Below are 15,283 nucleotides of genomic sequence, written 5' to 3' on the forward strand. Positions count from 1 at the left end.
AGCCCCTTGAAGACCCCCTGACACCCCACCAGGCCTGCTAAAAAATAAGAGGGGCAGCATTTTTCTAGAATGAATCTTGTGGCTTGTGAAATGATTTCTCGTCTATTTTCTTCACTAGGACTAGAAAGCCCAGCACATAGAAGGTGTTTGAGAATCCTAAGGAGTATGTATGCACTGTGATTTGAAGGATACAGAAACTGAGGCACACAGAGGGCAAGCAAGTTGCCTGAGGTCACACCTGGCCTGTAGTACCATAGACAGAGAACCAAGTCTGTTTCAATCGATTCAGTTCAACCAGCAGATTCGCTGAAGTCCCAGTTCAGCAGACACGGCGCAGAAAGGAAAGAAAAGACCTCGCTCAAGCCCCACCCTGTCACTAACTTGTTGGGTGACTTGGGGAAGGACATCTTTGGGCCTTGGTTTCTGCCCTTGTGAAAGAAGATGTTGGAACCACATGGCCCCGAGGCCCTTCCAGGTTGAGAACTGTTAAGGCTCCCCAGCCCCTTGTCCTGAGCTCTGGAACCAGTCTGGAATGGGGCACCCACATCCACCCTCTGGCTCACAGGGTCTTGGCGGAGAGGTGTGAGGGCTCCCTGCTGTCCTCACCAGGCTGTGTGGGGGAAATCATGGCACCCCTGGGAGGTTCTCAGGAGCCTTTGGAAACACAGAGGGAGGAAACAGAGGCTGCGGGGGAGCCTGACCGAGAGCTCCTTAGCGGGCAAGTGGCAGCAGGGTGCCCCTATGGCAGGTGGGTGCCTGGCCTACCTCTCAGGCTATGATCCAGGAGTGCCAGGTGCCAGCACTCTCCCCTCCCCTCTATCCTTCTCTCCGTTTATTCAACAGATATTTGCGGAGTGCCTGCTCTGTGCCAGGCCCTATGTTAGGCACCCAGAATAATAACAGCAAAGCAAATACATTTATTGATCTCAACTCACACTGGGTCACGGCACACATTAGCTCACTGATCCTTAGATCTGGCGCCCCCTCAATTACATGGCACAAGATCCCAGTGGACTGGCATGGGAACCCTGCAGCTTTGGGCAGAATGACCTAGCTGGGCCTCTTGCATTTCTAGGGTGTGTGTGGCTGGGCTTGTTCCCCAGGACTTCAGCTCCCCCCTGAGCCACTGTACTCCTGGCCTCCCATCCTGGCCTCTCTTGGGGGAGACGGCTGCTGCTGAGGGAGGGGGAGGAGTATCTGCTCCTGCCTCGGTGTTCCATCCAGTCTACATCTGTGCCCAATCTTCTTCCCCTTGTTGAAAGCATCTCCAAACAGCCCTGGCCCAAGCCAAAAGTCCCTGGCCTCTCTCCATGCAAGGTTCCCGAGATTCTGCATCCTAAATGCTTCTCCAGCCCAGGCCCTCCGCGCCCGGTGGGCATCCTTGTGTTGGCCAGCTCCTCCCGACCTCTCTGCAGCTCGCCTTTTGTCGCACCAGGCACACAGTGGGGACCCCGTTCCCTGACTCCCTCTCCTGCACCCGCGTCCACGCCCTGTGCTGGGCGCCTGATGTCACAGGGGAGCCGGTCACCGTGGGGGCTGGGGCCGGGGACTGCGCCGAAGTGAGCCGCGCCACCTCTCCCGGTGCAGCCCCCCAGCTGGGCGCCAGCCGGCGAGGAGCGACGGGAGCCTGGGGTGGGTGGCGAGGCGCGGACAGCCCAGGCCCGGAGGCAGGAATCCTGCGCACGAATCCCCGCCAGTGCAAGCCTCGCCGACAGATGCGGGCTAATCCTGCCCGAGCACCGCCCCCGCCTCAGTTTCCCTCTCTGTAAACTGGGAAAGAAGAGTTGGCCCAGAAGGTCTTCAGGCGCCTTATAGCTCCACGACTCAAGAGGAGCTGCACCAAGCTCGCTTTTCCCTGCGCCGCTCTCCTGGCGACTCCTGGACTTCCGAGAGCGGCAGTCCCCAGGTCGCCCCTCAGGCGGTGGCGACAGCTCTGCAGCGATCTAAAAACGATTGCGAAAGGCCTCAGCCACCGTCGCCCGTCTGCGCCTGCGCTGGCCGCGAAGTGTGCTGGGACTTGTAGTCCGCTCGCCCGGCAGCTGGGGAGCCAGGCCGAGCGGTGGGGGCGAGGCGCCTACACTTCCCAGGGTGCTCCCGGGCGGCAGGCAGCTGGCGCGGGGCGGGGTCGTCAGGAGGGGCGTGGGTGTGGGCGTGGCGTGGGCGTGGCCTGCGCGCCGAGGGGCTGCGGCGGCGCTGCCGGGCGGGTGCGCAAGGAGCGGGCGCGGAGCCGGCGGGCGGGCGAGGGATAGCGCGGGCGCGGCACCTGCGGGCCCGGCACCTGCGGGCCCGAGGGTCTGGCTGTCGCAGCGCCGGGCCGCCCCGACTCCGAGCTGCTGCTAAGATGAGTACAGGTGAGTGCTGGGGACTGAGGGACCAGCGGGTCCCCGCGCTGGATCGCGGCGCCGCAAGGGCTGGGTGGCATTCGGAGGCTGCACCTGCAACGCCGGGGAAAATCACCCAGCGGCTCCACCCAACTTTTGCTCCAGGATTTTGCAGCCCCGAGCGGCCAGAGCGCAGCCCCCTGCCCTGCGCCCGGAGAGCGTAGCTCAGTGGCGCGGGCCCGGGGATCCTTTACCAGTGCGCCGGGCGGCGTGGCTGCGCCAGGCTGTCTGGAAGGCGCCCCTTCTTTGCTTCTCATGGGGGTCCGGGTTGTTCCAGGCTGCAGAAAGCGGTCAGGGTCCGCGCGGGGGCCTGGGGTCCGGGCGAAGGGCCGGGGGCCCAGCAGACCTAGGCACGCAGAGGTGAGATGATAGGCGGGGCTTTGCAGCTGGGGGCGCCGCCCTTGCGCCGCTCCGGCAGCGCCTGGGTTGGGGGCGTCAGGCCGATCCTCGGCGCCCAGGACTCTCCGCAGCAGATCTGGGGACCCGGAGCCCGCATGTGTCAGACCCGGCCCCGACCCGATCTCTGCGCGTCTCCAGCCCCTCGCCCCTGCGCGTCGCACCCCTGCCTTTCCCGCCGCACCCACCCTCCGGGATCTGACAGCCTCCGTGTGGCGCTGGAAAAATCCCACAGCGCTGGAGCCCAGCCGCGCCTTGTGCTGTTGGGGAAACTGAGACCTAGAACTGGAGCCCTTGGCGGTGAGCCCTGGAGGCGGCCTGAGGATGCCCGGATCTGAGAGCCTCCTGGGGCCCGCACCGGGCTGAGGGCTTGTCGTTGCATTCCGACAGGGAAGGAATGTCACCCCATTTTTCAGGGTGTGACCCAAGGCACACCAGGCTTGAGTCACTTGCTTGGCTCAGAAAGGGGGGCGGGGATTCGAACCTGGGGCTCCCTGACTCTTGTGCTTTTTCCTCTAAGCCTGTCGTGCCAGGGACTGCAGTATGGCCCTTGGCCATGGTGCAGAAACCAATGGGGACAGCCGCTTCCCCTGGGGGATATCAGACTGGGGAGAGAATGTGAATTTAGTAAGAGCTTCCTGTGGGCTGTAGGCCTAGAAGGGGGCGGGGGCTGAGGGGCCAGGGACTCCCCTCCCTGGGGAGATTGTCTCCCTCCCCCTCCAATCCAAGGAAGGAGGGACTGCGTTGTAGGGAGCCTTTGGGAGTAGCTGAGAGCAATGGCAGGCGGTTGGAAAGGTCGGAGGCAGAACTCTTTGGAAGAGGATTTCTGAAATGGCCAACCTAGTTATCTGGGGGTGGCTGGGGAGCAGGGCACCCTGAGACTTGGCAGAACCTCCAGACACATTTATCTAATGGCAGGTGGGGATAATGGCTGGGTGCACACAGTAATGTTATGCTTCTTGTGGCCATAATTGATACCTGTGGTCCCCCTGTCATCAGGGAGAGCCTCAGAAGCAGTGCTGGCATCTCTCCTCTGCATCTGACGAGAAGGGGTGTGGGGGCACTGGGGCAGTTGGGGGCAGAGACTGGGGTTTGAACCATGGTGCCTGCCTGGTGGTCTTAGCCATAGGTGGCACCTTCCAGATCTTGGCTTCCTGACCTGTAAGAGCGGTAGCATTGGTTGCCTGAAGGGGACAAGGTACAACATGAAGAGCCCCACACCTGGGAGGCCCTCGGTAGTTTGGGATGGTCATTGCTGGGTGGCCAGCTCAGCTCAGCCTCTCTGAATCAATCCAGCCCTTTGGAACTGGCAGTGTGTGCTCTCCGGACCACCTGTCGCCCCTGCCCAGCCCTGTCCCCAGCCGATGATGTGCACAGCAGGCATTGCCACCCACATAGTGGGGGAGAGCAGACAGCATGGTCCCTTGTTCCTGGCATGTGGGCTCTAACGTCCGGCCACTGTGTATGTCTGGCAGGACAGGAGCGTCCATCATCAACAAGGGCAACAAGGGCAGGTCCCCCTTGGCCCTCCCCATGCCGGCTGGCATTATTCCAGAGCTCAGCACTGGTAGGAGTGGCTGAGCATCATCTGGTCCGGTCTCCAGCTGCCCAAAGGGGCCGGAGGCTCAGAGCCCAGGGCAACCTGTTTAACCCTCCTGGGCTGCAGGCTTCCTGTTCCTTCGGGCTGTGTGCACATCTTCAGTTCACGACACAGGGCGCCTCCAAGATGACCCGGGTGTGGATGGAGGCCATGCAGTTGCCTTACTTTTGTTGCCTGTTGATTTCAGGTGGCCGGGGCGATTGTTTATATAGCACATGGCAGGGTGGAAGGAGATGGCGTCCCATACCAGACAGGCCTGGATCTGAATCCAATGTCCTAGCTGTGGGGCAGCCCCCGCCTCAGTTTCCCCAGTAGTATGGCGGGCAGGCCTTTAGTTCTGAGTGCAGTGCCAGTCCACACATGGTGAGCCCAGCAGGTGACAATCAGTGTGGTGTAGCTTCATCTCACTGCAGCCCACGTGGTCACAAGGGGGCCAGCTGGGGGTGGGGTTGAGGAAGGTACTTGAGCTGGGGCAGGGGGTGGGGTGGGGGGATTCCAGTGCCAGGTCTGCCACCAGTGGGCACCAGATCTTTGAGCAGGGCCTGTGCTCCTTCTGAGCCTGAATGTCCTCCTGGGCAGCTGCTGGCCTGGCAGGTCAGATTCCCCCAGGTGGACAGAGGCTCCTGAGGGGTTGTGTTAATTTGCTCCATAACAAAGTACTAAAGACCAGGTGGCTTAAAGAGAAGACACTTATTTTTTGGCCAATTCTAGAGGCCAGAAGTCTGAGATCAAGGTGTCAGCTGGGTTACTTCCTTCCAAAGCCTCTCTCTTTGGCTTGTGGACAGCCGCCCTGTCCCTGTGTCCTTGTGCCATCTTCCCTTTGTGTGTGTCTGTGTCCTAATCTGTTATGAAAACCCCAGCCAGACTGGGTTAGAGCCTACCCTCATGACCTCGTGTCACCTTAGTGGCCTCCTTAAAGATCCTGTCTCCATGCATAGTCACATCCTGGAGTACTGGGGGTTAGGACTTCAGCATATGAATTTAGACAATTCAGTCCATACCAGGGGTGTGGGGCCAAGGGAGGCCTGGTGGCTGGCTCAGCCTTCGGTTTCCATGCTGCTCTTAGGATCATGGAGCTGGAAGGGACATGAGGAATGTTCCAGCCCAAACCCACCCACCTGCACAAAGGGGGAAACCAAGGGAAGGAAAAGCAGCTATCCAGGGCCAAGGAGAGGATGTGGCAGAGCCCGAACCTGAGCCCTAGTCCTCAGACTGTGGACGGTGCAGATCCTAGTATTTGGAAGAGACACATTTCTTCACCTAATCCAAGAATGGGCAATGACGTAGCCACAGAAACGTTCATCTCAGCCTTACTAGTAACAACAAAATGTTAGAAACCACCAAACCGTGGAAGCTAGTGATGGAATATGAGCCATCTGTTCCATCTCACTCACTCATTATTCAGCAAAGACGCACAAAATGCCTACTATGAGCTGATACGGTCTGGCTGTGTCTCCACCCAGGTCTTACCTTGAGTTGTAATAATCCCCACGTGTCAAGGGCAGGGCCAGGTGGAGATAATTGAATCACGGGAGTGGTTTCCCCCACGCTGTTCTCGTGGTAGTGATTAAGGCTCACAATAGCTGGTGGTTTTATAAAGGGCAGTTCCCCTGCACTCGCTCTCTTGCCTGCCACCATGTGAGACGTCCCTTTGCCCCTCCTTCGTCTTCCGCCATGATTGCGAGGCCTCCCTAGCTATGTGGAACTGTAAGTCCATGAAACCTATTTCCTTTATAAATTACCCAGTCCTGGGTATGTCTTTACTGGCAGCATGAGAACAGACTAATACATGAGCCCACGCTGCTCCAGGCCCTGGGATTCAGCAACGGTTGACAACAACCCAAAATCTATGTTCTCTTGAACTTATATTCTAATTGGGCAGTGGGGAAGACATGTATATGAAGTTACTACCCATGTGAAGAATTAACTACATATGTAAAGAATTTCTAATGTTGGGAGAAAATGCTTAAGAAAATAGGTTTAATTGGCCAGGTGCGGTGGCTCACGCCTGTAATCCCAGCACTTTGGGAGGCCAAGGTGGGCGGATCACAAGGTCAGGAGATTGAGACCATCCTGGCCAACATGGTGAAACCCCATCTCTACTAAAAATACAAAAATTAGCTGGGTGTGGTGGTGGATGCCTGTAATCCCCACTACTCGGGAGGCTGAGGCAGGAGAATTGCTTGAACCAGGGTCAGAGGTTGCAGTGAGCTGAGATCGTGCCACTATACTCCAGCCTGGTGACAGAGCAAGACTCTGTCTCCAAAAAAGAAAAGAAAATAAGTTTAATTTAGAAAACAGCTGAGGACAAAATTGTATGTCATATAGGATGTCAACTCTACAGAAACAGTGAGGGAGGCAATGTATGGAAGTGCCGTCGGTGCCCATCTGTAAGTTGTGGGAGAAGGAACAAAGTTTTCCGTCTTCTGCACCTTTTTACTTTCCATGTGTTTTCCAAGTTTTCTTCATTGTGTGCCCTTTTCTTTTGTACTGAAAGATCAAATGGAAAGAAGAGAGCACACTCTGCCTCCAGCTCTGAGAAGGGCACGCACTGGTAGAAACCCGTCACTCCGGGAGAAGCCCGGCGATTCCGTCCTGCAGGGCCGCTGCCTGCTGCGTGGGATGGAGGTGTCTCCCAGCACTGAGGGAGCTGAGCACAGGCAGCTGCACCGCTGCCGATTTTCCCTGCCTGACTCCACTCTGAATGAGGTGAAGCAGAAGCCAGACCCCCCCGACCCAGAAATTCATCTGAGATTGTATCTGGAGAGGACTGCTGTTGCCCAGACATTGGCAGTCTCCGCTTAGCCTGGTCACTCCCAAGCTCTGCCCTGTTCTTCCGTGATGTGCAGGGTTGCTTCCTAACCTGGCCACCCAAGATCCTTTGACTCTTTATGGTTTCTGTCAATGAGATAGTTTGGGGGTAGATAGGATATTTTCTAGAATCAAGTCTTGAGTTTGATGAACTCTTGGAAAGTCCAGTCTTACTGTCCCAGAAAAAGGTGTGTGTCCCTGACTCGGAAAAGCTGCCTGGCCCACAGCCTGGGCTTCCAGAGCATCATCTGGGTCATGGGAGACCTCTGAGCTCGCGAGAGGAAATTGGCAACACTGGGAGATGAAGGGGCCTGTCTTGTTGCTGGCCCTTTAAGCGGGCACTGCCTATCCTTGAAGCCAGATCAGGCTGCTGGCCTGATGCCATCAACCAACCCCAGAGCCTGGATTCCATAGCCCCTTCCCTGCAAAGATACTTAGGGGCCTTCCTTGCTGCACCCCTTGGCTGTGCCTCTGCCTAGGTAGGGCTCCGTAAAACCTACCCTGAAGTGGGGTCTCAGGCTCACACCCAGCCCCGCCACTTGCTAGCATGATCAAAGATCAGACCTCTGTGTCCTTCTTTCCATTGCTGCCCCTCCCCAGGATCTCCATAGGGATTGAGGGTCTCATGAGCTGATCAGCCTCTGCCTGGCACGTGGTAGAGGCTCACAGAGGTTGTTAAAATAGTTGCAATAGGAAAACGGGGGTCATGTCCTGGGGTAGCTCCTAGTGCTTGAGGCTGATCACATGGGTCCTGCAGTCATCCCCGCATGATGGACGAGGCTGTCCCAGTCCCGGGGAAGCCCGGAAAGAGCAGACCTCCCAGGCTCGCACCCAGCACAGAGCAACCCGAGTCGAGTAGTCTTAATTTACTCAAGGAATTTTTCCATGGCCAGGGCTGCTCGGGGTGTCTAGGGTGTCGGGCAGCGCCCAGGTGGGACAGGCTTAAATGTCGCAGAGACCACGGTTCATCAAGTGCCGCCCTGGGGCCCTGGGCCAGATGCTCGTATAGGTTTCCTCCCGGGGTCCTGGCAGTGCTGCTCAGAGCGGCCGGTGGCATCTCTGCCTACGGAGGAGGAAATGCCTGCGAGTCCCATCCGGGGCCTGGTGTCACGTGATTTGTAAATGGCAGCGCTGGGATTTGGACCCCAGTGTGCCCAACTCAGCCGCAACACGTGTGTCCCTGGCTGGGCGGGCTCTGTCCGCCTATCCCTGCCTGCACGCTTTAGCCGGTGGCGATGGGGGATTGGCTGTTGCCTCATAAGGCGTGGCTGAGTGTTGGTGTGGATAAAGCCTGGCCCGTTTGGGGGCATCATGATGGTGCTTCTTGGTGAGGGTCTCACATAGCCCATCTTCTCGCCTGGGCCGTGGTGTGTTATTCCCATTTTCCAGGTGCAGGACCTGCCAGCACAGAGCCAGGAGGCAGGACCAGACCCAAACCCGCCTCCTATGGGGGTTCCTGCCTAGCGTCATTGCATGACCCCTGTGACTCACCCTCATATAGCCTGGGCCTGAGAGAGATTTTCACCACATTGAGCCCATGTGCCCCTGTGGACCTTTGGCTCTCTGGTCCGGCTCCCCCACCCCCACCCCAAATCCTGCAATCCCGCCCAGGGCCCATCTGTTCCACTGAAGGCAGTGCCTCTCCCCCTGCTTACACAGCCCAGCCCAGCAGTGTCTCCAGCCCCTCGCCTGGACCTCTGTGACCTTGGACAAGTCATTGTCCCTCTGTGCCTCGGTGTACCCATCTGTAAAAACAGGGCCACTGCCATCCTCAGGGGACGACCCTGCTTTCTTCTGACACTGCCGCCCCACCCCGCCCACTGTCTGGGTGTGAGGCCTGGCTGCTATTTTGGGGACCCTGCTGCGCCCGCCTTTCTCATCGGGCTCTCGAGATGCTCCCGGCTGGGTGAGCAGTACTTGGGCCTCACGCTGAGGGTCTCTGGCGTGGAGGGAGGTGCCTCGCCGCCTGCAGATTAGCGGCTTCTGTGGATGTCTGCCTGGAGCTCAAGCTAGGAGGGCAGCTGGGTCCCTCGTGTCTGTGGGAAGGACTGGGGCGGAGGAGGGGGCTTTGGATTTGGGATGCTCACTGGTCCTTGCCAGGGCTGGCTCTGGGGCGTCCCGCCATCAGCAGCTTCCAGGCCTAGAACAAACAGGTCTGCTGTGGATAACGAGCTGGGTGGCTTCATGCCACTTCCCTTGGCCGGACATTTCCAAACGTGAGGGGGGCAGTCTGGGTGCCTCAGAAGGTGCACTGGCTCTGGGGCCGGGCACACCTGGGCTCCAGCCCCAATCGTCACTTGCTAGTTGTGTGTTTCTCCAAGCGGATTGCTTAACTGCCCTTTGCCTTAGGTTCCCCACATAAAAAGTACAGGTGATGGCAGCTGCTTTTGAGGGGTTACTGTAGACTCAGAGATGCTGAGTGAGAGTCGAGGGCCTGGGCACAGCAGGCACCAGGGAACGGGCAGGGTGGCCTTTGTCACAGCTGTAAACACCCTTCACAGCTCAGGGACAAACCTGACGTCGTGCCCTGTGGGAGCCGCTTTGGCATCGTCACCCACACCCTAGGCTGGGTTCACAGCTTCCCCTCCCCTTCTCTGGCCCTGCCGTCTCCCCTGCCAGCCCCATCTCAGTCCTGTTTATAAGGCTGCAGCCCAGTGCCAGGAGGAGCACCGTCTCCAGAGAGCCGCCCAGCTCCCGGTTCTTCTTGGCATAGCATCCTCAGGAGGCGTGGTGTCTTGAGTCATCGGTCTCAGCTCGAAGCTTCATTTTAGCCGCATTCTACTGAGCAGCCCCCATCCCAGGCAGCAGCAGTGGCTCCTCCCACCTCCTGCACAGAGCTCGCACCCTGTGCTGGAAGTTTGGGACTTTGGTTTCTCTGTGCTTAGAGCGACGAGTTAGAGAGACGATCTGGCAATGTGCGTCCAGCCAGCACACCAAGAAAAGTGCTCAGTGTCACTGTGGCTAGCATGCTGCCTCTGACCCCGCTGGCGTCTGTCCTCAGGGCACGACGGGGCCTTGTACTGGCTCCCTTGAAAGCCACTCGGGTGGAATGAGAGGAGGCATTTCATGAACACCCAAGGAGTGGAGGATGAGTGATGGGTGGAACTCTGTCCCCAGTGCAGCATGGCCTCCTCGTCTGTCCGCCATCATTCCATGTGACAGCCTGGCCTGTCTCTCTGACCCTCTGCTTCTGCGGACCTCAGTGTCCCCGGGATCGCACATGGAAAATGACATCAGTTGATGCTGCAGTTGGACACGAAGTACCAGAAGGAAGAATTCCGAGGAGCATCCAGACCTTCGACCTGGCAGCCAAGTTTCAAATGCCCTCATGATGTTCCAACCCCTTTGCCCCACAACTGTCTCCATTTAGCCTCCCTGAGTAGGTGCAGCGGGAACTTGGGTGCAGGTGGCCTACCTGAGAGGTGACCCCAGGAAGCACGAGGGAGGTGTGAGGAAGGTGAGGGGGGAAGGGAGGGGAAGCCAGGAAGAGGCATTTGGATGGGGGACACCACTCTGGCAAGTGGGGACTCAGTCCCACGGGGAGCCTCTGAATCGTCCCACAGAGGGACGGGCTGTGTGGGGTCTTTCTGCATAGGCGCCGTCCTGTCTGGGCCAGGGCCAGTCCTGGGTGTGAGGTGCTGGGGAAGTCTCGGCCCAGGTCCAGGCCTCCTCTGTGTCCAGCAGTCAGCAGCCTCCCAAGGGCTCAGAGCTCTTCCAGAATGTTCCTCCCGTCCCTCCACGACTATTTATTAAGTACCTACTATGTGCTGTCTTTGCCCTGATCCCCCAACAGCCTTGCATTCTTCCTGCTGCCTTCTGCCCGCCCCGACTCTCCTAGAGTCCCTCCTCTTCTCCCTTTCAAGGCGCTGCCGGACCCCAGGGCCTCGGTGAAGCTTTCTTCCCATCTCTAGGCCCTCTGCTTCCCTCCTTCCTCTGAACTCGTGGGCACAGACCAAGCTGGGGTTTCCTGCGGAGATTTGCATCTGCTCCTGCCCGCTCTGTAGCCTGGAGCTGGGACCTGCTCTCTCTGAAATACCTCTTCTTGGATGGTGTGGGGGGGCTGAACAGTGGACTCAAAAGTGCCCATGTCCTAATCCCAGGCCCTGTGACTATGTGACCTCATGTGGCAAAATGACTGTTCATATGCGACTATGTGAAGGATTTTGCCACAGGGAGACAGCTCTGGATTTCGGGGGGCCAGAGGCTTCTCGCTAACAGAAGGCAGGAGACGGCAGAGAGGAGAGAGAAGTCTCCACGCCTGGCTCTGAGGGTGAAGGGAGGGGCCCTGCACCAAGAAACTCGGGTGCCCCTAGAAGCTAGAAGAGGCAGGGAAGTGGATCTCCCCTGGAGCCTCCAGATGGCCCCAGCCCTGCAGACCCCTTCACACACCGGCTGGATCTGCCCTGGTATCTGGGGACCCCAGATCTCAGCGTGGCCTAACTCTCCCTAGTGTCTGGAGACCCTGGGCCTCGGCACAGCTGGCCTCTCCCTAGTGCCTCCAGATCCCGCGTCCTGGCGTGGCCTGAGCTCCCTGGTGCCTGCGGAGCCTGGGTTTCCTGGTGCATAAGCAGCTCTGGGAGGAGATAGGGGTGGTCTCATGGAGAGGCGGGGGACCAGGAGCCAGCCCAGGCCATGCACCCCCTGAGCCTTGACCTCCTCATCTCTGTTGGGGTTCGGCTTGTCCTAGAGGATCTTTCCAACTCTGAGCCCGTGTGTGGTTTGGGGCAGTGGACACCTTGGGATGTAGCATTTGCTTCCAGGCAAGCAGGACTCTGCTGCGCATGCCCACGGGGGAACGGCTTCCGCGGTTCCCCGATGTGGACCCAGCACCGCACCGGGGCTGCACTGCAATGTGCTTTCACCCTATAATCCTTACATCACATCTCCTTGCTCGGGACTTCCAGTATTCCCACTTTACAGGTGAGCAAACGGAGGCCCAGGGAATTAGGTAACTCTCCCGAGGTGATCCGGCTGAGAAGCACCATGCCAGCGGCAGAACCCGCACTCCTCACCGTGGTGCGCCATGGCGCCCCCGCGTCCTGAGCGGCTCCCTCACCTCCTGTGGGCCCTGCTTCACTGTAGGCCCAGAGCCCCCTCTGGAATCCAGTGGGGAGGCCTCCCCAGGACCTCGGTGCTGCTTAGGTCACCCGCAGCTGCAGCCCTCTCATCCACCAGCTTATTCTCTCCCCTCCAGACACACTGGGCCCTTCAGAACCTGCCTGGCCCAGGACCACTGCAGGAGGGCTTCTGCTGCACCGCCGCTGCCTCCTCCTTTTCTCCCTCTGCCCCTACCTCCTGCCACCCCAAACCCCTTCTCTGCCAAGGAAGGTGCGCATGGTGGGCTTTGGTGAGGGGTTTCTCCCCCAACAAGGTCGGTCCACTGTCCCTTGGTGCCTGCCCACCTGGGCCTCAGGGAACCACACCAGAGTTTGGGGTTGGTCTCCAGCTGGGCCCTGACTCGTGCCCCCTCTTCTGGGATATTGGGCCTAGGGCTGACTTCGTGATTAAAGGGCGATTCACACATTAAAGAAAGGGTTTTGTGCAGGTCCGTGCCTCGCTCAGGGAAGGTGGCACAACCGGAGTGCCGGGCAAAGACCACCTGTGAGTGTCTAGGGACTGCGGTCACCAGTGACCACAAGCCGGGAGGCTTAAAGCAAGAGAAGGCATTTCCTCCTAGCTCTGGGGGCCAGCAGTTCAGTGTCAGTGTCAGAGGCTAAACGGCACTGGCAGCTCCCTCGGGGGCTCAGGGGAGGCTCAGTCCTCACCCCTCCAGCTTTGGTGGCTGCCAAATTCTGAGGTTTGTGGCCACATTGCTCCAATCTTCAGGGCAACGTCTTCAAACCTCCCTCAGCTCCATCTTCATGCGACTTCTCCACTGTGTGTGTCTCTCCCGCTCCCTCCTGCCCATAAAGAGTCTTGAGATTGCACTCAGGGCCCGCCCATAGCATCCAGAATCATCTCCCAGTCTCTAGACGCTTTATGTAAATGACACCTGCAAAGACCCCTCCCCTTTTAACCATATGTCGCAGGTTTTAGCGATTAGATGTGGATATCTTCTGGGGGAGGCATTACTCAGCCGGGCACAGGTATTCTCTTGGTGCATCCTGTTTACGGGGTCCATACCTTTTCTTCTCCCTGTGGGGTCTCTAGGATGGATGAGAAAGTGAGAATGACTTCCCATAGGATAAAAAAATGTTACTCGCTAAATTTAAACATCCCGGGAGCTAGATCCTGTCACAGACTGTGGACAGGAATTTCAATTGGTCCAATCTTTTGAGGAGCAGTTAGGTGAAACGTATGGAGCCTTAAATACATTCATGCCTTTTGATGGAATAATGCGACTTCTGGGAATTTCTTCTGAAGAAAGGCTCTGAAACACAGACATGAATTTCAGAAATAAAAAGCCATTGATTGCAGGGGTTACATACTCTGCAACGTAAATGTCCAACCGCAGAACACTGGCTAAGGAAATTCCTGTCTATCTGTGGCAGCACTTATCAAACTTCTAGGGCCTCAGGGTTCAATTATCGAGGACCCTAGAGAGCTTTTGCTTACGTGCATTATATTTCTTGATATTTATTGTATTCGAAATTAAAACAGTTTAAAAAATATTTGTTGACTGGGCATGGTGGCTCACACCTGTAATCCCAGCACTTTGGGAGGCCAAGGTGGACAGATCACTTCAGTTCGGAAGTTCAAGACCAGCCTGGGCAACATAGTGAGGTCCCGCCTCTACAAAAAATAAAAAAATTAGCTGGGCATGTGCCTAGTCCCAGCTACTCTGGGGGCTGAGGCAGGAGGATCGCTTGAGCCTGGGAGGTTGAGGCTGCAGTGAGCCGTGATTGCACTCCACTGCACTCCAGCGTGGGTGACAGGATGAGACCCTGTCTCCAAAAATATATATAAATAAATGAAAATTGAAAAATAAAAGATGTGTTAAACCGCAAAAGGACAATGACTGCTCTGCACGTTAACATAAGAGCGTTTTAAGTGAGTCGAGGCACTGCCTTACAGCTTTGTAAATCTCATTATCTGACTTCGTAGGTGACGGCTGGATTCTGATGTCTGCCCTGCATTAAATCAGTTGTGATGTCACATGTCATGCGGCCTCTGCAAAACTCCACTGTACACTCAGGAGAGAGTGAGGTTGAAAAGGGAAACCATATCTTCGTGTTGTTATTGAAAGGATTTTGACCACCAAACCCTGTGTGAGGTCCTCAGGACCTCCCTAGACCATACTTTGACAGCTGCTGATAAAAGATGGAATATTGTGCATTAAAGATATTATGAAGCATGAATAAACTATATGTGAAGGCTGGTGGCAGACAAAGAATACAGGACACATCATTTCTTACAGTCTGCAAAATACGCAGGAAAACATCTCAGAAAAAAGATGTGCTAGGATCATGGGCAATTTTCCTTTGTTCCTAATGCTTCGCTGTTCTATGTTTTCACTGCTTATCCATTTTAAGGACATGCCAGTGGTGGGTTTGCTCAATACTTGTTCTCAAGGACACTCCATTAGGAAGCAGCTGTCAGCCTCCCCGGCGGCTGGCCAGGTCCTCTTGCTCTGAGATTCTCTATTTTGGGAGGTGGACTTTCACTGTTGAGCTAGGGCTGTGAGCGGTATTGACATGTTACAAGCACAGGGATCTCAAGCGTGTGTGTGTGTGTGTGTGTGTGTGTGTGTGTATATATATACATACACGAGTGTGTAGTCTGGGGATAATTTAGTCTATGGTTATAAAAGAAAGGGAGTTCTGCTCTGCAGCAAAATCCATGGTTGCCAATGAGAAATTAGGAGCTGGCCTGAGGTTTCATGTCCTCAGCTGGAATGCTAGCACCCGGCAGGGCTCCAGCAGAGAGCTAAATATATCCTGGGTGTGCTGGCAACCTCAGGAACCCCCGGCGCTCACCAGAGTGGGACCAAAGGGAGTGATTGATTTGTCTAATGAAAATCAATACTGGCCGGGCGCGGTGGCTCACGCCTGTAATCCCAGCACTTTGGGAGGCCGAGGTGGGCAGATCACCTGATGTCAGGAGTTCAAGATCAGCCTGTCCAACATGGAGAAACCCTGCCTCTACTAAAAATACA

General features: G+C 56.9%; 1 protein-coding gene and 1 long non-coding RNA gene across 13 annotated transcripts in view; both read left to right on the forward strand.

Moving 5' to 3' along the window:
• The first annotated feature begins 2,137 nt into the window (after window positions 1-2,137).
• The window catches only part of ABLIM2 (actin binding LIM protein family member 2), a 190,657-nt gene continuing 177,511 nt past the window's right edge, over window positions 2,138-15,283 (forward strand). For 7 of the 12 annotated variants that reach the window (XM_055245502.2, XM_055245496.2, XM_055245499.2 and 4 more), the window contains exon 1: window positions 2,205-2,351. In XM_055245502.2, the coding sequence (XP_055101477.1) occupies window positions 2,342-2,351 (10 nt within the window). In that variant the 5' untranslated portion in view covers window positions 2,205-2,341. Of the gene's footprint in view, window positions 2,352-15,283 lie in introns of all 12 variants that reach the window. The other 5 variants (XM_055245497.1, XM_055245495.1, XM_055245498.1 and 2 more) reach the window with 3 other exon arrangements.
• LOC134732785 (uncharacterized) lies at window positions 2,709-5,722 on the forward strand. The gene is made up of 2 exons (XR_010116315.1): window positions 2,709-3,404; window positions 5,444-5,722. It is a non-coding gene; the product is annotated as an uncharacterized lncRNA (long non-coding RNA).

Source organism: Symphalangus syndactylus, chromosome 16 (assembly GCF_028878055.3).
Source record: "Symphalangus syndactylus isolate Jambi chromosome 16, NHGRI_mSymSyn1-v2.1_pri, whole genome shotgun sequence".
In the NCBI taxonomy this organism is placed as follows: domain Eukaryota; kingdom Metazoa; phylum Chordata; class Mammalia; order Primates; family Hylobatidae; genus Symphalangus; species Symphalangus syndactylus.